The sequence below is a fragment of the Spodoptera frugiperda genome, chromosome 14 (genome assembly GCF_023101765.2).
Source record: "Spodoptera frugiperda isolate SF20-4 chromosome 14, AGI-APGP_CSIRO_Sfru_2.0, whole genome shotgun sequence".
In the NCBI taxonomy this organism is placed as follows: Eukaryota; Metazoa; Arthropoda; class Insecta; order Lepidoptera; family Noctuidae; genus Spodoptera; species Spodoptera frugiperda.
This window is the reverse complement of record NC_064225.1, coordinates 8,200,918-8,226,103: the sequence shown is the minus strand read 5'-3', so window position 1 is coordinate 8,226,103 and position 25,186 is coordinate 8,200,918. Positions and strand designations below refer to the sequence as shown.

At 35.9% G+C, this 25,186-nt stretch overlaps 2 protein-coding genes across 4 annotated transcripts in view; one reads left to right on the top strand and one right to left on the bottom strand.

Moving 5' to 3' along the window:
* The window catches only part of LOC118279334 (electron transfer flavoprotein beta subunit lysine methyltransferase-like), a 51,756-nt gene extending 28,453 nt beyond the window's left edge, over window positions 1-23,303 (bottom strand). The window contains exon 1 of one of the 3 annotated variants that reach the window (XM_035599001.2): window positions 23,170-23,303. The gene's annotated coding sequence lies outside the window, so the exon portion shown is untranslated. Of the gene's footprint in view, window positions 1-506; window positions 698-22,712; window positions 23,145-23,169 lie in introns of those variants that run through there. The other 2 variants (XM_050698457.1, XM_050698458.1) reach the window with 2 other exon arrangements.
* A 48-nt stretch (window positions 23,304-23,351) lies between these two features.
* Window positions 23,352-25,145, top strand: LOC118279337 (growth arrest and DNA damage-inducible protein GADD45 alpha). Its single transcript, XM_035599002.2, has 3 exons — window positions 23,352-23,643; window positions 23,899-24,115; window positions 24,378-25,145. Exons 1-3 carry the CDS (start codon window positions 23,582-23,584, stop codon window positions 24,594-24,596), a joined length of 498 nt encoding a protein of 165 aa, XP_035454895.1. The 5' UTR covers window positions 23,352-23,581; the 3' UTR covers window positions 24,597-25,145.
* The last annotated feature ends 41 nt before the right edge of the window (window positions 25,146-25,186 follow it).

The following is a 25,186-nucleotide window of genomic DNA, read 5'->3' as shown; positions in this document are numbered from 1 at the left end:
GTTATGTGGACCAATCAATAACAGCCATTGTTAGTTTTTATATCCACGATAACGTCAATCTTGTTTTCATAATATTTGTAGATAGCATACAAGTGCGTTGTTTTGGAGAAAATAGGTCGCTTTCTTAGTTTTGATAAAGAAATGTTTGAACTGCCCAATCTTGATGAAATAAAACATAATGATGTTTGTTTGGTTTATGGATCATGAATGAAACTGGTAATAACTTTATAGAATAGCGGAATGTATATTCGACACAAAACAATAATGCTGACTTGATTTATCTCCATATGACCTTAGGATTGTCCCCAGTCTTTCAGTGAACTATTGAAAATCAACTAGCAGTAAATTATGCAGTAAATCAAAAGATTCGCCCGGACATTCTTAGGAACAGAAGTCTTATTAAACCTCCAGAAAAACAAACCTATAGTGGATTTCAAAACAAGAAGTAAAGCCTAGAACCTTCCAGTCCCAACTATGCAAAACAATAACAAACCAACAAGACGAACTTTAGACTGAAGTGGGTGGATGGTGACACCCGATCCTGAACGGTAGGCGACGCCAGGCGAGCCCGGGACATCGGCGCATGGCACGGGCACGGCGTGGCACGGCGCAGATAACGTACACAGTGTTCACAATAATTTCGATAACAACCACAAAATCTGAGAACTGCACACTTTGCTCCCACACCGCTAATTGATTGTTTTGGTTTCATATTTCTGGAAAAACGTAAAGTGCTGATACAATATCAGTGTTCTGTTGCACTACTCCCGCTGTTACGCATTTAGGTTTCACGCTGCGTGGGAGTCTATCTGTGATGGTGTGCGATTTCAATTGAATTGTTTTGACATTTGGATGGTAGTTGATTGATTAAAGAGGAATTGTTTTTGTTGATACCCTTCGCACCATTTCATTTAGGACTTACATAGATAAGATACGCTAACAGTTACCCTTGATTTAATTCATGTTGGATTAGTCTGAAAGCCTTGATTGATTCAAAGAACCTACACAGGCAGTAGTAACCACGTTCTAGTCACGTAAATGGCAGCAGTTGTAAGCCGAGTTTGTTTACAAAAGTAATTGGAAATCATCGGAATTCAAGACGTGTGTATTACAAAACCGCAGCGGTAGCCTTCCGCAACCGATGTGAGGAAGGACAAATCGTGGGGCGTGTCACGTGGGACATAGCACGCAACGTTTGGATGAATCTACAATTACGATAGGTACGTGCTATTCAATCCATTCAAGAATTAATTGTTCGAAAACATTCGAATAGAGAAATTTTGAGTAAATATGAGAACTAGTATAGGTTAGGTAGCAAATAAATGTAAGTAGTTTCCATAGCAGTGAATCCAATATATCACACCATAGCTACCAACTGATATTATGTTACAGTGATAATAATGTCTAACTGTCAAAATTGAGCCTTTAACTGGCATCAGAAAACGGTTCAAGGTAAATCCTCCACTAACGTAGGTCACCGGTCACCTACGTGGCAGTTAACGTGTTAAAGGCAGCCAGTTCCTCATTAATGGTACCCTAATCATATTTCAAATTATTAGAATCCAAATGATTAGAGGAATACAATAGCAAATTCGATCTGATCCTTTTGACAATAGGTCTATAATAACATTTATAGCAGCAAAACTAAATTAAACAATTAATATGCGAAAGACATCGCTCCAGTTGGTTGTCGGCCCGTCGACCCCCGAGCAATAACCGACACCCGGAGCTCGTTCAATGAAAGTGAAACGTATGAATGGAAGTCGGCGGCGCTGCGTCGCGTGACGTAACATCTGCTCGTCTGGAGGACGCAGACACTACTGAGGACACACTACGGCTCGAACTGAAATTAAACTTCTTTGGATTACATTCCAATTTCAATTTCGCTGTATTTTTTTTTTTCAAAGTTCAACAATGACATGTTAATTTTGTTCCATGATAACAGTTTTTATGGGGGAGGCTCAATATTGATTTTTCTTCCTGTTGACCTTTTATTAAACCTACTATAAGATCACAGTTTAGCCACTCTCAAGTAATAGCGAGATAATCGTATTTCTTTGTTTCCTCCTTATAGCGATATAATTTTTTTTTGTGAGCGGGGAAAGCATAGAGACGAAAGGGACACTCTTACTGACTAAAAACCACTTCGTTCCTACTCCTGCTTTTCGAGCCGGAGCCCCGGTAAACCCGCTAGGTATTTCGCAGCTCCGGATGGGGACAAAATGTGTGTTCGTAATTTACAGAAGTTTTCCTTAAGACTTTGACAGCCAACAAAAATCGGTTAAAGGAAAATACTCTGCTAGCGCCGGTCTCTTTTACCTTTGCTTTTTGTAGATTTCTACTTCTTTGAATTTCTGGAAAATAGAAATAAGTGTTGCTTATATTTTTTCTTATAACCAGAAAATCTATTACTAACACGTTTAAAATTAAATATTTATCTCAGCACAAAACTAATTCCATGTATAGTCTAAAATACCGAGTAAAATTAAGGTGCTAATAATATCGGTACAATGGAAGAACGATAAGGTCAAGCAGAAATAAATGCATATCAAATAGAATTACTACGAACTGGCCCACAGAAGCGGAAAATGTATGAGGAAATCTACAACAGATTGTTTGTAATTAATTCTAAAAGTGTGTATCTTGGCACACGGACAATCAAACTAGCGGAACAAATAATTGCGACGCTTGTATATTATTATTTTAGCTGTTTCAGTAATTTACACTAAACAAACGCAAAAATAAAGAGAACATTTAAGGTAAATCTGAAAGGAGGTTAAATAATTTCAAAAGAAAAAACAATTAATACTTTTTGGTGTCAAATTGACAGTCACTGGCCATTCGATCTCAAAAAACCTCGGATGCCATAAAATATATTTTCTTTATTATATTTTTAAATGGCATTCACCGAATTATTTGAGTACTACCAGCCAGTTTTTTTCAATAAAACATTGAAAAAGGTTTTATGTTATGTACTTTTTCTGTACCTAGTATTTATTGTTAATCATTGAGAATTTTTAATTAAATACGAGTTGTTTTTATTTACTGCTAAGATAAAAATTGACAGACTATGTTACTAGGCACAGACTGTTTACACTTCATTGAGAAGTTTTCTGCTATAAATACAAGCGATTGAACGGGTAAAATTACAATGAAAACAGCACATTAGCTTCTGAAATTGTGACTCAATCGTAACATATCCTTTATTGCATATTAGCACTTAATATAATGGGATAATAATCACTAAGCAAGCAGTCAATTTTCAAGTCACTGTATGGGTTCACATGTGGCGTCCATTGCCTCATCTTGTTTGTGGACAACATCGCGCAAGTCACGATTACTTCGCTAAATAATCTGTGCGTCTATTTGTTTTTTTTTTCGTACACTTGCTATTTATAATCTGTGTTATCTCGGCTTTGAATTATAAACCTGTCTACACCGGATTAGTGCGTCACTGTGTACGGTTATAGAAGTATATCGCTAGAATTTTAATTGTTTTTAAGTCACAATCTGAAAAACATGATAATTCTTAGTAATATCATTCTTTAACTTCATGTGTGAGCGGTGTGTATTTGATGATCACGGATGTATGTATGTGAAAATAGGGATCATGTGTGAGATACGGATGTATTTGAAAATAGGGATGATGAAGGGGTATAACAATTTAAAAAACTATTTAGTCCGACAGTTAGTTAATGAATAAAAAATTAAATTAAAAATTTAAAAAACCCCCGACATAAAAACTTAATTTCCCTTTAAAAAGTAAAAAATAATAAAAGAAACCTAATCTTAAAGTACCTAAGAATGTACTAATAATTCTAAAAAAAATACGTCGCGTTGGGGGACCGCTCCTAATTATTTCTTACTTCTCTACGATTTTTTCATAAGTATCACATGCTTGGTATTAACATTAAAGTAAATTGATGATTGAGTACTTAACTATAACGCAGAAAATAGGAATACAGCGGCGCGGTCGGCGGTGTGCAGTCCGTATTCATGCGGTCCCCCAACGTGACGTATTTTTAGAATTATTAGTACATTCTTAGGTACTTTAAGATTAGGTTTCTTTTATTATTTTTTACTTTTTAAAGGGAAATTAAGTTTTTATGTCGGGGGTTTTTTTAAATTTTTAATTTAATTTTTTATTTCATACTTTTTATAGGTAGGTTAGGTTAAGTTAGGCTCAGTATTATACATATGGTTACATATACTTTCAATTCTTGTTAAGATAAAGATTACGTTCAAAGTCAAGCTCGTTCGCTTTGAGTTTTTTTTTACTTATTATTTACTAGTTTTTGTTTCTATAAATAGGCTAAAGATTACATTGTTGCAGGTTTTATATTTTTGTATTTTATAAAATATTTAATTTTATTATTATTTTTTTTTAAATTTTAATTAAATTTTTTATTTTTGTTAATACGAAAAAATTATATCATTCAATATTTTCTTTCAGTGCGGTTTCATTTGAGACCCCATCCCAGTATATTTGCAGACCTTCGGTTAATCTCCCACTTACGTTACTTTCACCGCCCATAACTTTAAAACGGCTCAACCGATTTTCATCAAACATGTCTAAAAACACTCGCACATAAGTCCCCTTTAATACGAAAAAAACTAAATTGAAATCACTGCATCCGTTCGGGAGTTATGATGCCACAGACAGACAGACAGACAGACAGACACGTCAAACTTATAACACCCCTCTTTTTGCGTCGGGGGTTAAAAATTATTACTATTAGCTTAGATAAAATGAATCACCCACAGAATCAAAGTTTAAAAATCAATACATCTTCGAAAGTATTTGTTGCCGTAACAAAATATAAAATACGTGTCTAATATTTTAAAATAATCTAGGTACATCAAAATTTTAACTAGTCAGTCATCAACCCTACTCTTAGGAAATGATTTGCATTGCAAAGGCTTTTACACTATTGAACCGATTTGCAAAAACCTTTCACACATACATTAATACCTTTGATCCCGCTTCAGAAACAGAAAGAGCTGATAGTACACTACATTTGATAAAATACAATTGATAGTTAGCCGCCGTAAACAAATCAAGTTATACCGGTCAGTTATCAAACCGATTGCAACTGGAAATGTGTTCGAAAAATCCAATAAATTGACCTCAACCTTGTTATAATCGTATGCGAACATGGAAACAGCGGACATTTTGTTTAATTTTGATTTTTTTGGTTCTTTGACCGAACGAACAGTTATTTTATCAACGTCAATGTTTTGCGTTAATATTTAGTTTTTGATTTTATTTATACAAAATGTTTTACGTAAACCATTTCGCTTTTGATTTTATTTACAAATATCTTAGAATTTTAAATGTCAGCTGTGACGGTTGCAATCCGATACATCTAACAAGAATACGTATTTACTTAATGGTTTTGCGTCCAGTTGGCTATTATTACCATCATTTCTTTCATTATGTCATCTACCAAGATTATTGAACATAGATCACTTCTAACGATTTCCAGATCACTCAGTTGGAATATTGCAATGATAGATGCTATGTTATGTTAACACTAGTCGACTTTAACATCATCACCATCAGCCAAAGCAAAGGCGTCTTCTCATACAGAGAAGGTTTGAACGTTAATCATCACGCTGACTCAAAGCGGGTTGGCAAATTCAAACTTAGGGAACTTTGCCACCAGAAATATGCTAACCTGTGGAACTATGTGACAGTTTCCACTGATGTGCAGCTCGAGTATGCGATGTGTCGAAAGTAGGGAAGCCATCCATAGCACGAATCTTTCCATATAAAAAACATAGCTGAGTCTATTTCCACCAGTACTAAGCTATGTGTACCAATAAATATGATTGGTGGAAGCCAAACGAATCCACAGCAACGTCTCACTTCGATGAAAAACCAACCTTATAATCTGAAAGTCAAGGTTTCTAGACACTAGTTGACTTAAGGCTGATCAAAGTCGAGCATTGCAAAGAGAAAGAGGTTGTTGTGGAGTATTGCGCGATTAGTGGTCATGAGGTGATTGCAATCTCCGGGTCAGGCAATTACGTTGTTAATTTAAAGAGTTCTCAGTAATAGCACGCAGTTTTAAATGATGTTGGTAAACAGATTCGCCCCCTATAACAATACGACTGATAAATTAAACTGTAACTGGCAAAAGTGGGTGTACTCGTATTATTTCGGGGAATAATGACATTTAGGTAATGTTATTTACTAACTGTTATAAATAATAAAACACACACACAAACATTAAAAGGGCGAGTCCATTTAAAAAAAACTTATCAATAGCCAATAAAATATAATGCGATGTACCCACAGCTTCCGTTTTCTGTACTCGGACTGTCCCTTCGGGTATTACCAGAATTTGCTTAACAATACGTACTTCAGTTGCTAAGCGAAGTGACTCACTCAAGCATTGTAACTTTAACAAGAGGTGGGAAACTCGATCGGTGAAGAATTGCAACACATTTTGTTTCAATGAAACTTGTAAACGGAGAATTTGTCGATGAAATGAAAATCATGTCTATAAAATGTTATTATGAGAATATTTCGATGGAATTTGGTGAAATAGTAACAAATCATGAATTGAAATGAGCAATTAGTTTCATTAATAGACTGTCTTGAACCGTTTAGGGTCTGTTTGTAATTTCTTTAATTATTTTATGTCTTATGTGAACTTTGACCCCGCCTTTGCAAATAATTTCGGGATTTCTGACGGATGCATCTTTTATCAATTTTACACGAAATCCGGTCAAACTGTGATGGTCAGCCCAGTGTTATCAGAGCGAAAATAACGGACAGGTCCGACAAATTAATACGTACTATTCCAGGGAATTACTTATTACAAAGTCAAGAAAGCCTATACAAGGAAAATTCAATCTTACGCTGATCAGATCAGATCAAACGTAGAGACCATTTCCTTTCTAATACTACATCGTTTGGAGTTTCAAGTAGAATGTAACTAAGAACTATATTTGTTTAAACAATTACTTATTGCTTCTTAGTACTGCTTTTATTACCAAACATGGATTCCCCCAGAGGTCGGCATTAACGTCTACTAACCTTGTCAATATCTGCTCTCTAAACAGATTAAAGTTCGCCAGGTTACTCAAAATCGATGTGATTAGCAAACACTATTAGTTCAACTTTGGACTTTACACAATGTGTATTAAGGTCCACTCATTATTGGAGATGCACAAGTCCAGGTAGGCCGATACATAAAGTATCTAGGCCTAACCTTGGATGGTCGGTGGGGCTTCGAAGAGCATTTCGAACGCCTGGTCCCCCGAGTCGAGAAGGCAGTGGGTGCTCTGCACAGACTGCTGCCAAACATTGGGGGACCTCGAGAAGAAGTTCGCCGCCTCTACGCGGGTGTCGTGCGATCGATGGTCCTTTACGGGGCGCCTGTTTGGTCAGCTCGACTGTCAGGCGTCCGACGTTGCAGAACGAAAATCTATCGTCTGCAGCGGAAAATGGCCATCCGTATCGCACGAGGGTACCGAACGGTGTCCTTTGAGGCGGCAACTCTCCTGGCTCGCTTTCCGCCGTTGGATATCCTGGCGGATATGGACGCGAAGGTCTACAACCAAATCCGTTCCGTCCGTCAAAACGGCGGTGGTAGAGTACCAGGAGTGGCGTTCGTTAGGCTGAGGCGGCAAGAAAGGCGACACGCGCTCGAGCGGTGGCGTGAGCGGCTACAACAGCCAGAGATCTCACGCAAGCGCGTTGTCGAAGCCATTTTGCCGCACTTCGAAGCCTGGCTGAAAAGAGAGGAGCGCATCTCCTTCAGGCTCACTCAGGTACTGACCGGACATGGCTGCTTCGGTGAGTACCTGAACAAGATTGGGCGAGAGACCACGGCAAATTGCCACCATTGCGGAGGTAACCTGGATTCCGCTCAGCACACGCTCGAGGAGTGCCCAGCGTGGGTCTCGGAGCGGCGGGTCCTGGTTACCAAGATCGGGCGAGACCTGTCTCTGCCAGCAGTAGTAGAGGCTATGCTGGCAGATACAGAAAACTGGAGGAGGTGGCCTCCTTTTGTGAGACTGTAATGTCCCAAAAGGAGGCTGCTGAGCGGGATCGTGATCCGATCCTGCTCATAGAAGGCGTCGAGGTGGCAACCGCCTTGACGCCTAATCCCGCCTGCGTCAACTGCAGGCGAACCTTTGGGGCCGCGGGTGCGTAGAGTGGGGACTCTAGGTGCCCATCCAGCGACCTCAGGGAAGACGGTAGCACAGTGGTCACGTGCTGCCGTGTAACTCGCACAGCGAGGCTAATGGGAGACACACGTCTCCCTAGGGATGTGCCGTAACAGGCGTTGCACCATGGGGCTCCGGAGCAGGTCTATTAAGAGGACCCGGTGCCCCTTACAGGTGTTGAGGGTGGCCACCGGGGTGGTTTTAGTGAGGTAAAAATCCCACACTCCCTAGTCTTTCTCCCCAAAAAGCTAGGCGCCTTTTGAAGGTTTCCCCCCGACATCAAAAAAAAAAAAAAAAAAGGTCCACTCATTATGCATTAGTTTAAAGTAAAAGGTTGTTGACCGTGAGTACCGCGAGGGCTGAGTTATGATTCATCACTCGCGATTCATATTCTAATGTTATGCATAAACGACTAAACCATAGGAAAACGGAAAAAATTAAGGAAGTAGACCCTAGTACACTCATGTCAGCTTATACAGTCATATTTAACACTTTTGTATTTTTTTGGGAGCGTTCTTTATTGTTACATGATATTATTCTACAAAGCCAATAGATACTAATATTACACAACTGTTTCGATGGAACTGCTAGCCTTCTTTTTGAAGTCGATCAAAAAGCCTTGAAACAGCATCCGTGATACGCAAGAAAGTAAGACTCAAGGAAATCCGCTAATCGTTTGGTATTACAAAACAAAACAGCGAGGAGACGAGATACAAAAAGTAAATACGTTCACACAATCTGCGCACGCGCCGCCTCGCCTTGCCGCCATGACCCTGTTTCATCGAAAATTTCGTACGTTTGACGTATGCGACTGACGAGTGACGACAACAGCGCGCTCCGCACACTCGGGTTTTTTCATATTTTTATTTCTTTTTGTACGATTATTTGGAAAGCATTTACAAATGGGATATTTTCAAGGCAGTGTTTATTTGCTTTTTATATGTTTAAGTGCGATTTTGCGTGAAACGGTTATGAATCGATTCTGAGATGCATTCATTGATATTTACAGTCGTGACCCAATATTGAGTACAGAAAATTTAGCACTGCGATTTTTTCACGTGGACGAAATCGGGTGATGTCTGATGTAACAGAAGTATCAGAGAAAACAGGCGTGACTTTGGCACATATTAGCAATATGATAAGACTAACAATAATTTGGTACAGAATCCATATCTTCTGTTGGTAGAGTCAATGTTAGTAGTTATCATGTGAATTATATTTACTTCGAACGTATTTTTAGGTCCTTAATCCCGTTGTTGTACAACAGTTTCATCATTGTTGAGTCCGACCTATCGCTGCACTCCACCGCGGTACAAAACAAATACGTTCCGTCACTATCTCCAGCGTGGCGGGAATGATGTTGGCAGTGCGTTGTTTCTCTATATTTGTACTGAAATCACGTTGCTAGGTTACGTTTACTATTGTTCGTTTGTTTAGCCCTTTCTTTGTATTGAATAGAGCCGGCTGTTGACAAATTCTTCTGTTTCGTTAACCGCCTAAATTGATGAAAGTGAAGAAGAGAAGGCAAAATTCTGTAATTTGGTATCAAACACGAGCAGACGGGTCACCTGATGGTAAGCGATCAGCACCGCCTATGGACACCCACAACACAAGAGGATACACAGGTGCATTGCCGGCCTTTTAAAAAGGGGTATGCTCTTTTCTTGAAGGTTTGAAGGTCGTATCGGTTCGGAAAAAATGTCTTAATAATGATGCCCGATTTGAGGGTAACCAACACAAAGCCAATTAAAAGCAGATAGCTTCAACTTCAATAATAATACGGAACATAAGTATTTGTTTATCAATTTGTGGTGAGCATTAAACCACATACCAAGATACATTAGTTTGGACTGAAAGTGTAGGAAATAGAGCTTATTATGCAGTGGCACGTAAATGAGGATGGACAGGGTTTAATGTGCTGTAATAATTGTTTTTATAGGTGTTATAAATTGCACAATGTTATTAAATACTTAGTTATATTTCATAAGGATTTAAGCGATTTACAATAAATCGCGATTTTTTGATCGATTGTTTGGATATAAGTAACATGTTTCGATGATGTAACGGAGTAGGAAAGAGGTGAGAATGAATGACTAACACAAAATGAATATTTTATCAATTGATTTCTAAAATATTTCTCAGGAGATGAAGTTAGTCATCACTTTTAAGATAAGTTTAAAACTATTGGAGATTCGACATGTGATAGTGTCATTTCATTCATAGGACTCACCTTGAATTTCTGAAATGCTCGCCTCTCATTCAGATACTTGAGTTGAGATGTAAAATGTATTTAGAAGTAGTTGTTCGTTAAATTTGAACATAATAAGTATGTGTATCGGTTATGTTAAGAAAGTAGATTACTTTTAAGGAAGATCAAAGAGGTGAATCGTGACGTCTTTGAAATTAGGATTGCTGTTTAGTTTTTAAGGAACATGGTGGGAAGGAAACACGAAATTACCTCACAAAATGACTAATGCAAGGATCAATGACCGTAGTAATGACAGGACTTGTAAAATACAGACAAAACAGTATTTGTATTGACTCAAACAATGATTAAAATCAAACGCAATATAAATAGGTAACAAGTAAAGGGCATTCGGATAACGAAACATTATTTTATGATATCTATGAAAGGCATATGATGAAATTAATGATACAACTTGCCAAAATAATTGCTAAATGAACAAAATAACGAAACGAACTGTTGCCAAGTGGACATAGAGATATCAGAGAAAATATTTGGAGCGCATACGTAGGTACGCGTGTGATATACCTATCTATATAGTACTAAATCAAATTACGTATGTACATACAATATCGTAAATGCAAACAAACGTTACGAAATTACTGAAACACAACACTTATGGATATTTTCAAAGACTCGAGAAGCTACTAATTGTGTCAGTCATTTGATTCAATCTATTAATCTTCTTATTCAACTTCAAAAGACTCTGTTCGACACGTTTAGAGTCTCTAGTTTTGACTGTCAGTAAAATGTCCTTAAAACGTAAAAACATCATAAGATTTGTTACCTTCAAATAAGGGGCAAGTTTTATAAAACAAAGATTAGCTGACAACTTGTAGTTTTAATGATATTTGCGTCACAGAAATTAAAACAGATCAAGCAAGTTTCGAATAAATTCACCAAAAGTAGAGTATGTCCTCAAATTGCACGGAAAAGGAGCTTAGTCTGGGGATGTCCCACGTAAAACTTTCCATGTACTAACCATGTTAATGGAAACGGTCCCATTATCAGGGCTACGTTTGTTTATATCTAGTATGGACCAGTTCTTTGACCTTACACACCTGATTGCATATATTGGAGCTTTCCAACATTATCCGGAACGCGATCACTCAATCATATTGCGTAGTTTTGGTTAAGTACAAAGTGATTTTAACTTTATATTAAACTAGCTAGAGTATAATTTAGATTGCACTGTGTTATCTGATAAGATAAAAGAGGTGTGTCGTGATGTAGATGGACAAAATGTTTGGCATACTTCATGGAGGACGCAGTGCATGAATCATAAAAGTTAAAAAAATATTTGTAGGTTATATACCTACTAGGATTTAGATATCGTATACAGGAGTTGCTCTCATTTAGTTCGCGATGAGAATGATGCAATTTGTATTGCACAGTTGCATTGTTACATCGTCTGTTGTTGCGATAAAGGTTTGCAGTTCTTCACAAGGGAGCTCGGCTCGGGGAAGTACTACCGCTATACATTTTATACTTACGTTGTTCAGTATTGCTGTGGGTATAATTAGACTATTATGAGCTGTCTCATTTCGTCTATAAAAAGAACTTTGTGAATATGAATAAGCGTCTAATTAAAGTCATAGAATGAAACATCTGCTTCATATACCAAACACATATACACCCAAACAATGAATTGTGTTAGTGTATTTAATTCAGTAAATCAGTACGGGAAGAGTGGTTACTATGGACGTCAATAGTAATATTTTCCTGTACTGTAACGTCACGCCTTTAATCTTCAAAGGGATAAGCAGAGGTGCTCATTATGGCACATAATGCCAAATGTACACCCACATTTCACAATTTATGTTGTAAGTCCCATGTAATAGGTGGTGAGCCTATTGCCATATACCAGGCTCATTTCTAGACTCCGTGCTACCACTGAGAAACTTTCGAAAAACCGAAAAAAAAACCCAGTAATACTTCGCCCGACCCGGGAATCGAACCCGAGACCCCTTGCCCGGTAGTCGCACTTGCAACCACGCGGCCAACGAGGCAGTCATTTTCCTGTATTTGCATGCATTATGTGTATATCATAACGGTCGCAAAATCTTTGGACTCATAATAATGCGTTACTGGTAGAAATTACTCTCTAGAGTTCAACAACCCTGAATAAATAAAACACCTCTGTGTACTTCTTCACGGAACAACAACGATAATTTTATTATAACTCATGTAACACGTGTGTCGCGGAATGCTGCTCATGAATATGAACCTCTAGCTTGGCTTGAAACTAGTCGAGTTCCTTGTCAAACAATTACGTGAGTAAGCCGATAACATATAATAATTAACAATGCTAATGTTATTTATAATTGTAAACAAAGTTCGAAAGGACATAAATAGATTGAAAATTAACATTTCGACTAAAACTTAGGACTTTGGACATCAACCAAGGCTTGATCTATACATATAATAAAATCGTAGAAAAGTGCTGTCTGTACATTGAAAATAAAAATAAAAAAAATAGCAGGGGTTATTGTTATGTCGATGTCGAACCCAAAAATGTAATTAACTTTTTTTTGTCTGTTTGTCTGTTTGTCTGTTTGTCTGTTCGTCTGTGCGCGCTAATCTCAGAAACGGCTGATCCGAGTTGGATGCGGTTTTCACGAATATATTGTGGGATGCTTAAATTTACATTTAGTGTTTGTTTCATGTCAATCGGTTCATAAATAAAAGTTATGTCAAATTAAAGAATCACGTCGAACATTCTATGCTTATACCATTTATCTCCGCAACTATTTGACGGATTTGGTTGAAATTTGGTACAGATATAGTTTAGAACCTTAGAAAGGACATAGATATATTTTTATTTCAAAAATCAAAAAATAAAAATAAGAAATAAATTATTTATAAATAATTCTATGTCGATCGTTACACGACTTCGGTTCATGTTATTGTTTTAATTCATCGAAAAAAAGTAAATAAATAGTAAAAAGGTATGAAAAAAATAATATCAATATAATTAAACTTTTAGTACAAAGAAAATGCCCGAACGGAGTATAAATAAAAAATCCAAGTTGTCTTTATCCTCGATAGATGGCGTTGGGATCGAAATAGATCGCGCTATGGTTTCGTTACATTCATTTGGTTGGGTATCGGCCGAGCGCTTCGGTACTATCGTAGAAAAAGTGTATTATCAGTCGTATGATTATTTGTCTGTAGTGGTCCTGCTGTTTCGTATATTCTAAATTGGTTTCGTTGTATTTGTCAATTAATAAGTTTATTTGTTGGGTTTTCCTGGTTTTTTGGTTAAACTATTTAACGTTTTAGTTTGATATCGATTATCAGTAGTTACTGTAGTTAGTTTTTTTAATAAAATTGTAAGTCTAATTTATAAATTAATTAGATTAGATTTAAGTCGTTTCTTTTAAATTATTTAGTTTAAGCTTGGTTATTATAGCATAGAGGATAGGTTGTAATATAGTTTCTTTTTTAATTGTTATAAATTCGTAATTCGTAGCTTTCTTTAGTTTTAAGTTTGTTTAAGTCCGTTTTTAAACAATTTTTTCAATGCCCTAAGTTCAACAGCAGTAGCTCAATAGAGGGATCTCCTTAATTATTATGGGCTTCGCCGTATTTGGGTCCAACAGATATTTATAAGATGTCATTGTCAGAGTTACTCAAAATGGAGAAATAATTACAAATAAATTTACTTTCGCTGTTTATCATTGAAGAAGATAAGTATCTTTTAATCTTTATTATTGCAATTATGTTCAATACATACGAGTACATGCCTTTGTTATCATCAAACAAACACTGGCTGATAGCCACGACCAATTAGCATGAGAGTCAGAACATAGCTTGAATAACAGCTCGTGTCATATACGTACTAAGAGTCGCCATATTCTAAGCTAAGCGCCATGGTCATCGTAAGCAATACAGTGCGTTACATGTACACACGGTTATAGGACAAGTTAAATAAACCAGTATAAAGTGGCATTTGAAAGTGCGGAGAGGTCATACAAAGCAAAACTATGATACTCTGGTTTATATGTCGAGACAAAATTGCTACCTTTAATTCCCCATTCAATTATATTTTCTTAATTTTAGTCAACTTATCTTACTAATAAAGTGTGTATGTCTGTTTGTTACTCCTGCACGTCAAAAAGGTTATAAGAATCGGGATGAAATTTGGAACAGGTGTAGATTGTGGTTTGGAATAACACATATACTACTTTTTGTCTCACGAGAACGCGTGCGAAGACGGTGGCAGAAGCTAGACGGTAGGTACATAAATTCTGAATATTACGCTTCGATTAGACTCAGTTGTAAAGTTTTGTCTTATCACCACTGGCTTTTACACTGCATGCAAATATTACTTAACGACATTACTTCATGATAACACGTGTAAAAACCTGTACTTATCATATGTCAATGTTCGGGTCATAAGTTGAAACCATTGGAAAGCACGCAGTGTTTGTTTGTAAACACTAGAGTTGTACAATTTGTTATTGTTTTCTTTCGTGCAAGTTAACCTACTCCAATTTGCCAATTTATCTTATTGGACTTCGGACTTTAGATCAAAACGATAAAGTTTAAAATAAAATGAAGAAAGTCAGAAAAGAGAGTAGGTTGACGTGCCACTGAACAACAGGCAAAATTCTTGACCCATTTTTTTATGAAAATGTTTTCAGAGAATTCTGGTAACATATGTTTAAGGTTAATCTTCAAATCTATATATTAATACGTGATGCAAAAACTTTGAACCCCTTTTTACGAAAATTGCGCGGACGGCATACAATTTGGTATACTTATAGTTTATGTGTAGGAGAAGTGCATAGCGCTAATATTTTTCAAAAATAATGCTTATAAAGTACATTAAATCAATAAATAAAACATTACACACACATGCATAGTATCTGATCGTATTTGACAAAACGTCAAAATCGATAGACATTGCGATGATATTCTCACGTCTCATATGAAAAGAGTTTTATAAAAGAGTTTGAATTAAATAAAAATTATCCTTCAACGTACGTTAAGTGGTATTGTAAATTAAATCATATTATATGGTCGAATTTCGGCCACTAGGCGACCACTAGTTAATATTAATATGTTTTGTTTTGATATTATTTCTAGAAATGTCTGACCTAGTTTTCTAAAGGATGGATGTTCTGAATAACAACAAATATTGCGTAGTAATATTTTTAGAAGTCGTGCATTTCATGAAAACAACGGAAGGGTTTCTTTTCTAGGAAAGATGGCGTTGACATCGTTATAGCACTAATGGGGATATTTTCTCTTGAACCAATATTGTCGGTAAGTGACTGAACGACTGATAAACAATGCTAAACAACAACTGGATGTAGAGGACTGAAGGCATGAGGATTTCTTAACTAGCCAATGGGATAAATGGCTGAAAATTTTGTAAAATCCTTGTTATTTTCATAAGAGTAAAATAATTATTTATCATATTGGCGAAGTCGTAGACAAAAGTAAAGTTATCACCCCTAAAGAAATAGTTTGCCTACCTACTCGTACATCTTGATATATTGTGATTTAGTGACAAGTTTACTAAGAAATGATCAATCTTTTAATTTGATAAAGAGACAAAACATAATGAGGTACTTGTGTTCCAGGAACTGTTTTTATTATGTCGTCACAAACAACTTTCAGTTCGATCATTATCTTACAATGCTTTACAATTATTTATGTAGATTCTTATATTATTTCCGTCAGCGGTCACTGCCCAACGGACTGGCATTACTAATGTCTTAGATATTGCGGTAAAACATTTACATTATTCTGTTATTGCCTCAGAGACAAAATTATCCTTGTAACATGAGATTAATAAGCATATTTAGAATTCTTTTAATCTGTACTAACTGGCAAAAAATGCAACATTCCTTTGCATTTTTTGCTGTTGTTGAATAAATCTTTAACATTTAGGTACTTTTTATCAACACACTACCTAACATACACTATGACTAAAATCGATACTACTTTATAATAGCGAGCGGGTTACTGGGGCTCCGGCTCGAAAAGCAGGAGTAGGAACAGGGTGGTTTTTAGTCAGTTAGAGTCTGACACTCCCTCTCGCCTCACCCAAGGCGTGAGAAGTCATTGGATGATTTTCCTCCCTTAAAAAAGACTACCATACTTTCTATGCCATCTATATTGCGTAGTTAGTGGTTCTATTAAAACAAAAGATAACTAAACAAAATCATAACAAACATTCAAAACACATTTTGAAGTTTACGGAAATAAACAAAATAAGGTATTTAGGTTAAACGATAGAATCTAAGAATGCTATCGACACAAATCACGGATGATAGTAATCATAACTGTGTTATTTGTTTGTAAAACAATAACAAAAACAAAACTCGCAGCAGATTTTGCCTAAACATCGAGGAACATTCTGGTCAGAAATGTGCGAGCTATAATGTTCTTTCTTTGCATATTTCATCACTACATAGTATAAAACAAAGTCGCTTTCTCTGTGTCCCTTTGTTTAAATCTTTAAAGCTACACAACGGATTTTGATGCGGTTTTTTTAATAGATAGAGTGATTTAAGAGGAAGGTTTTTATATATAATACATGCATAATATATCACCATTGCAGCAATGCGAAGCTGGGGCCGGTTGCTAGTTTACATACAAGAACAAAACAATTTACTTTGGCATACAAGTTTGTATAACAGCAATCTTATTATAAAAAAAGTTTCATTTATTTCTCTTTAGCCACTCATAATCAATGGGAAGCCTTAGTTGTCAATTCTAGTTACATAAATTCTCTCATTCATTCAACTCCAAGTGATTACAGCATACTTAGTACTGTAGCGGGCTGAAGGTGCAACTCAAAGACAGTTACATAATGTTGCTTGGATATATTTTATCTATGGTTCAGGGGAGAATGTCAAAGGTCCGTTATGGCAGCCGCGGCCTCGTGGGCGATAGGAAACTGTCACCAACATTCTTATCATCTTGCTACTAAGTAGGGGATGTAGTTGTTACTATTTTTAAACCTGTCCTTTGAGTATTGTGGATGAATTCCGAAAGGTCGATGAATCGTCGCATTTCTCAAATACGGTCCTTAAAGAAAAGTTGGCTTTTTTAGAGCTGTTTAATGATTCTGGATTCATTGTTACCAGATTTTGTTACCATTCAAATGTCATACTTTTCATTCTGTGTCATTTTCGGAAAATATACAAAGCTTTTGATTGATTAGTCCTTTTTTACATACTTAGAATCAAACTGTCAAGGCCCAATTAACAGCAAACCATTCACATAATTACCAATTTCTCATAATCAAAACCGATTAGATTTTAATACACACGCAACACATGAAACCTTTACAACTAGTCAGAAACTGAATCACTTTGTTCCACGAACAATAAAAATCTAGCCAATAATTGTTCTAGTTTGAGTGTTTGACGGAATTTGTCGAAACATGTGCGATTAGCGGGCGGTGTGGTACCCTTGACCCTATTCCACGAGGCAGGGAAGCGATCGATAAAGGTCAAAGGTTCCATGCGCTTGCCGGCTTATCGTACTACGGAGTCAATGGCCAGAGCCCTGTAAGGCGCAGTTAAAGAAGACTTACTTTGTTTATCGTGAAGGTGTATGACTGGCTTCATTATTGAGATTGCTAAAATTAAGAAGATTAGGGACAGTCTTGTGAATTTACCCCCTTTGCTTAGAAGAATGTTGTCAATCAGATGAGTCTGACTGAAAAACATGTTAAGATTAGTTTATAACTGGCAATTTGAAGGTGACTGAAAAATATTTCCGTAAGGGTTTTGCGTGTGTGATTAAATAAGTCTTGGAGATCAAGTCAAAGCATTTTGAGTTAGTTTCATTTGGTAGAAGTTGTATATCAAGGTCGTAAGGAAAATGTATTTTTTGTGGGGAAATAGCTGAGTATTCAAATCCGTTAAGCCGCTTTTCAATTTTCATCCCTAAATAAATACTTATGAAGTCGCATTTCCAGTGAGAGAAACATTTCTCACAACCACAGCATCTTATGCAATGTCATATAACCGATACAGTTCTAATTCAAGGGTAGTTTTGGTTGCTGTCAGATTATGTTCTTACACAACGTTGTATTTCCTTTACATAAGTAATTCTTGTTGTTATTGTTGATTTCTTTGGCCGGTGTTTACGCAGCTAATGTTTGTCTGAATGTAACAAACACTTACTACAAGTAAATAATAGGGAATCAAACTGTTTATTTGCATAAACATTGTTGTTTGTTGTTTTGTATTGGACACTAATTAAAGCTAAATGTGGAAATCGTAATATAATGACGATGATTTAACTTAGAACGGGAATAAGTATTTATTTATTTTTTCTACTGTCTATGTTCTCTAATAGTACCTAATTTAGAATTAGAACAGATAAAATATAAGATGAAAACTGAACGGGAATTTAGTAATCTCGTGAAAAATAGACTAGTTTCCTACTAGTCAAATTCAATACTTTTTTCGAGACGTTTAAAACGATTTTTTCAATGAATTTTGTATGAAATAGTGCGTTAAGTATTTCTGGAAAATTTACTAGAATATTAGATCAAAACTCTGAATGAAAGTGTGATAATTTTTTAATATTTCATTGTATTAAATAGTCGATAATAATATTTTACTGAGGAAAGTACCCAAATAAGTCTTAGAAGATTCTAGTTTTCAATCAGTCTTAATGAGGAAAGTCGCACGAAGACAAAACGGATTACGCCTTTGTTTACAAACATATAATAGGATTATTGTATTGTCCTAGAAAGTTCTCAATACTATTGAACACATAATCATGTTAGTGTCATTCCGAGAAAATCTAGAAGCAACAGTACATGAAGCTTAGGTAACTAAACAGGGAATATTACAAACGTAGATGTAACAGGGGACTGGAAATGTAAACAACAGGTTACTTGTAACTTTTGTATTTGTTTGGGAAACATTACAGAACATTTGTTGGAAAAATATAGGGTTGCTACCGAAGAAAAACTTAATACGTTTCGAACTAAGGGTGAAAGTGTACGTTGGTTCTTTTAGCTAATGAAGAGATTACGGTACGATGGCACCCTTACTTGAAAAGTTGACGTTTTCCAACTGTACTACTTGTAGTTACACATTTGTTGTCTTAGTTACACTGGTCTTAGAAGCGAATGACTGACAAACATAAGGCCTCTAAAATCTAGATCTTTTCTAATAACACTTTATACATCTTTTATGTTTATCGATCACTAAACTTAAATAATTAGATGATACAAAAATGCTTTTACTTTCTTACTTTCTTCAAGAACAATCGAGTCATCAATTATACAGCCATGCTTTGACTTATCGCCATTTTAAGTCTATCTAGGTAGACTAGGTACTTGAAACTGACATTTATAATAGCTGCAATTGTGTAGTAAATAATGCCATGTGCTTTATGTATACAACACAACTCAGTAATGTGTTTTTGTAATACTTAGTAATGTACGTTATTATCGCTCAGACGACCGACACCACTGCTGGGTTTTTCACTTGTTTGTACACTTTTCCAGCTAAATAAGTTAAGAACACAATATTTTGTACTTTATAGGACACTTGAAACAAACAAAAATATTATTGCAATAACCTCAGAGGTCGGAAAAATATTATAATTGGTGTTATGGATTTTTTTAAACTCATTAATTAGTTTTTTTTTTTTTCAAAAAGTATTTATTATTCATCTTTGTTATTTATTAGTATTATTCAAGTATGCCTGAGTCATAAAGTTATAGAAACTAATCCGCTTTAAAATATTATTCTGGCATTCAGGAAAATAAAATAAGTTTTAGCTAACGTCAATTATTTTAATTACCTAACTTTGTCATACTTCGAAACCACGGTGATATTATCTGTATATTACCGTGTCAATACACAGGATAAACAGATTATTTTTGCTTTACATAATCCGAGTGGCGATACCATAGGTCTGTGAGTGACGTCATCGGCCCACAGATTCTGTCCCTATAACGGAATGTAATGTTTTTCATGAAAAAAGTTATATCATTTGCGTTATGGAAATAAACACAGACTTCAATATTAAGAACATTGTCTTTTGAGCCCTTTGAAAGATGATAATCATTGGAATTTTGCTGATCATATATTTTTATAAGGAAAAATCTGCAATTGTATTGCACGTGAATCAGTTAGCAACTGTATTGGTCTTGTGTATGAGTGTGTGTGTTTGTGTAATGACAATACAGTGTTACAAGCTATTATTTACGTCCTTAAGGATAAAACAATGTAAACACAAAACAACATGAAACAATGATGCTGTTTAATATACGTAACATACAAAACAACTATTGCGAAATAACAGACAATCAGTTATTTTAATATTGGGATTGTCCTAACATGTCAATCATAAAACAGTATTGTAAAAAAAAACAAAAACAATTCTGACATAAAAAACATAAATTCATTACTTATTTATGGTATTTACGCGCCAATTTTCCGATGTTTGCCGGAGATAACCTCAAATGTATAACCGATTTTACTTCACAGTAATAAAAGTAATATGTTTCGTATCATAAATTTCCTACCGCAAAGTAAATAGAATTTAATTAAAGAGATAAGTTAGTAATGCAAACAGTGGAGCACATGCGAGCAACTAGTGACATTGCCCACAGATTACAAAGATCGTTCAAAGACAAGAGGTCAACGTTCGCGCGTGATTACACAATGCATGACATTTTTTTTTAAACATCGTAGTTCGTAGTTAAATTAAAACTCTTTGGTGATAAATAGGTCAGTTGCCATGAGCACTGAGTACGATAGTCACAATAAAAAAAACAAGTATACTTACTGGTTTTATGACGAAATTAATTTGTACGTCAATAAGTAGTAATTTGTGCAAAAGTAATAGACCTTGCTTGTGGATTTTAGCGGCAATTTCCCACATGTCTTGAAAGGGACATCATTCTGAATTAGTACAATGAACGGTACGCCAATGAACGAGTGACACTGAAAGTTTAACACCCTTTTAATATCTATTTACTGAATTTAAGACGTAGATACAAATAGTCGAGTTCAATCGCATTGATTTCGATTTATAATCTAAAACATTAACATGTCGGTGTCTATTTTAAGAGGACAATGCATTAAAACTTGAGTTGTACGTAAGGTAAATAAAATATTAACGACTGCAGTTCATTGCAAAAACTAAATAGGTACCTGTGTTAAATAAAACGTTGAATTTGGAATTTCCAAGTTCGGAGATAAAAGAAAAAATAAATGAAAACAGATTACGATATTGTAAAAATTCCTAAATATTAAATGCCATTATTTTTACAGCTGCATTTTTAGTCTGCATTCTTCAGTATTTTGTTTAGAATAAGGAAAGGTCGACAAGACTTGCGCACACTTATCGCGAATACTTCGGAATCCACTGCGGTGACTCAGTGAGTCACTCTCACAATACCGACCAAAACAAACAGATATAAGAAATGCCTGATTAAATGTTATCACTTATCGAATTAATACATATAGGGTTTTTCAACAGTAATTACTTTTATCAGCATTGTTTTCTGAAAATAGCTTTACAAAATTTAATCTGATTTGCTATATTTAGACAAGCTAACAGGAAAATGCTACCAGTTATATCCACTTACTTTTGTATATCTTTAATTTAATAGATATGTTGGCATTCGTCGATATCGTGATACATAAAATATTAAATAACTAACTATTACAGATAGTAATTAGATCCTTACAACAACTTCTTAATGACTTTGCTAATGATTTATGCAGTTACGAACTGTTATCAAAATTCCTCAAATATTTAAACAAATCATTATTCCAAACGGAATTACCAAATAGGTTTTTTGTCGCGTGCGCATTTAATTTCTGTTGTATAATCAAACAACAAAAATTTGACATACATAAACCTGTTTTTTTCATTGACCACAAAACTTTTGATTTCGAATTCTTTACTTATGGAAAAATTGCATATCTGTGTCTATCTAAAGTCCATTCTAAATATAACAATCCTATTTATAAACAAGATAACGAACAATTGAAATAAGGACACTGAAGCATGTGACATTGTTTTTTTTTAAACAAAAACATACGCAAATAAATATTGACACCTGCGTCACACCGTGTGACAAAAGAAATGAGGACTTTCATTTAGAATTACGAAAATCGTGATTCCAAGTTACATCCAAACATCGAGCCAGTAGATAATGAATTTGCGAAAATAATACTAACATGGCCATCAAAAACATTGAGTTTCTGCCTTTCAAGGGTAAAAATAAATTATACTTGAGTTTTCAATAAAACTAAAGTCATTGCATAAGTATTGGACTGCTCACCTGTAGCTACCCAATTATCAGCAATACATACTGTTATCTTTAAGATAAGATAATTGGAGTATAGTAGTAGAGGTTGACTTGCAACGTTAATTTGTTACCACTAGACCCGGATCCAATCGGGACTGGCCGACAAACCCCGTGAAATTTCAGTATCCGTAAGCACAAACCCAAATTACGCGAAACAAACGCAATCTAGTAGCATTTCCTCCCAACAAAATAAACCCAAGCCACTGGGAATTCCGAACAAGAGCGGATAAAACGCTCGCACACAAACATCAGCTACTGATAACATCAATTTTTAATGAGTCTTTGATATCAGTGGAGTGCCCCCTCCGGCGCCCGCAGCTCACACAACGCGGGGGGCGGCGGAGCTCACGCTGCCTGGTACATTCACGAACACGTTACGACTCGCCAGCTACAAGTTTGTACAGAGTACGACCTCACACACACTACTCACCGCTTGTATACACACGCCTGTATGAACACAACACTCCAACAAATTACACACACTAATAAAATTACTAGCGAATTTCGAAGAATCAGCGTCGATATCGGTTGAGCGCTTCACGCACACTGGCAAAACAGTGCGCATGCGTGGGTACCTCTATAAAATAGCCTCGGGACGTCACAACGGCACATTCTGCACAGAGCATTCAGAGCGACACCACGCAAGTTTAACCAACAAAGTTGTGAAATCATTGTGACATAAAGTTCGGCAAGTTCAACAGTTTGTGAACTATTTTGGATTGCATAATACGGATTATCTGCAGTTATTGAGTGAAGTGTTTGTGAACATTCCTGACAAGGAGCACACAGTGTTTACTATCAGTGATCAGTTCGAGTTGAGAAGCATCAAGCTGTCCAGCATAATGTACAAGGACCCAGTTGTTCCAGTGAAAGCTGAAACGTTCAGCGGCATGGCTGCCAAAAGGTAATTGTTGTGCAATTACATATTTAAAAATTCCTTCACGAAAAATAAATTCTAAATTAAAAACTTTTATTTAACAAGTTTGATTTTTGTGGTACTTGGTACAAAATTATAACTAGTGCTCAAATCCCTTGAAAGTTGATGAAATACAAATTATCTAGTGAATTATTTAGACATAGAAGACAAAAACTAAAAACATCCGTGACAATATTAGTTCCCGAAGTGCAAGTGTCTAACAATGTGTTCTTCAATTCACAGCTCAATAAGCCAAAGCATCAAGACGGTGCTGCGACGCGCTTGTGTGGAGAAACGGCTGACAGTCGGCCTCCTCCCTGCCATCCAGTACTTGTCTCAAAACAGCAACCGGGCCCTCTTCTGTCTAACAGCAGAGGCGCCCCCAGGTGACAGTGCAACGCACATGCAAGAAGTACTACTTCAAGCATTCTGCGTCGAGAATGACATCTACGTCATTAAGGTAAATATCATAACTGTTTCTACATTCTACTCTCTCCAAACCAGTTTCTTAATATACCTGCAAATGTTGTGCAACTCGACCATACATAATTAAACACATTTTCCTCTTGGTTTTGCCGAGTTATAAAGGACGTGAACTGCCCTTGACGTGAATTTTGCTCAATATTATTTAATTGACATTGGAATTAACACTCAATCTATAATTATTTCCATATTTAAGACTTATGAATATGTTATTAATGTTCCGTTTGTTTTGTCTGCAGGTTGACTCCGAGACTAAGATTCGGAAGTTGTTGGGCGGGTGCGGCGCCTCGATGGACTTCAGCTGTGTCCTCGTGCACTACCCGTACACAGACCCGTTTAGTGACAGCCAAGAATTCGACTTCTCATCACTGTCAGACGCCGAGAGAGACCTCATCGAGCACTGCGAGATGAACTGGGGATACTCCCAGACACCCGTCATCAAGCTGCCTGAGAAGTGAAAACGTCGAAAACGTCTAAACATAATGGTTTTTGGAAAAAAAAATTACACGACCTTAACGGTTCGTTTGCCATTTCGGCCATGTTGGCTGCGGCTTCGGCGTGTAGCGCCATCTTTTGTCTAGTAGTTACAATTACGTCTGTTAGTAGACTTTGCATGATACCAGTGTACATTTGACCATTGAATGGGTTCTACTGTTTGTAATTTCTTACTAACTTGTTAAGTTTGAATTGTAACTTGTAAATTTGTCTATTGTATTGTATAGAGCATAGACTTGGGGCAATTTCGCCAAAAAAAAACTTACAAAAGAGAGAAAAAAAAAAGATAAAAAGGAGAAAAATTCTGATTGTAAATTGTCAATAGTAAATATTGATGATATATTGTGCCACGATGGCTTGCTATACGATTTGCATGAAGACGAAAAAATGTCTACTTTATATAAATTGAGAGATGTTCGCGAGGAGATACATATTGTGAATTTTGTACTTTTTTAATGTGCATGTGAAAAAGATGAAATTTTATTAGAATAAATGATATTGTTAAGATAAAATGTTTTGTTATTCCTTGATTTATCACCCAACTATATCTCAA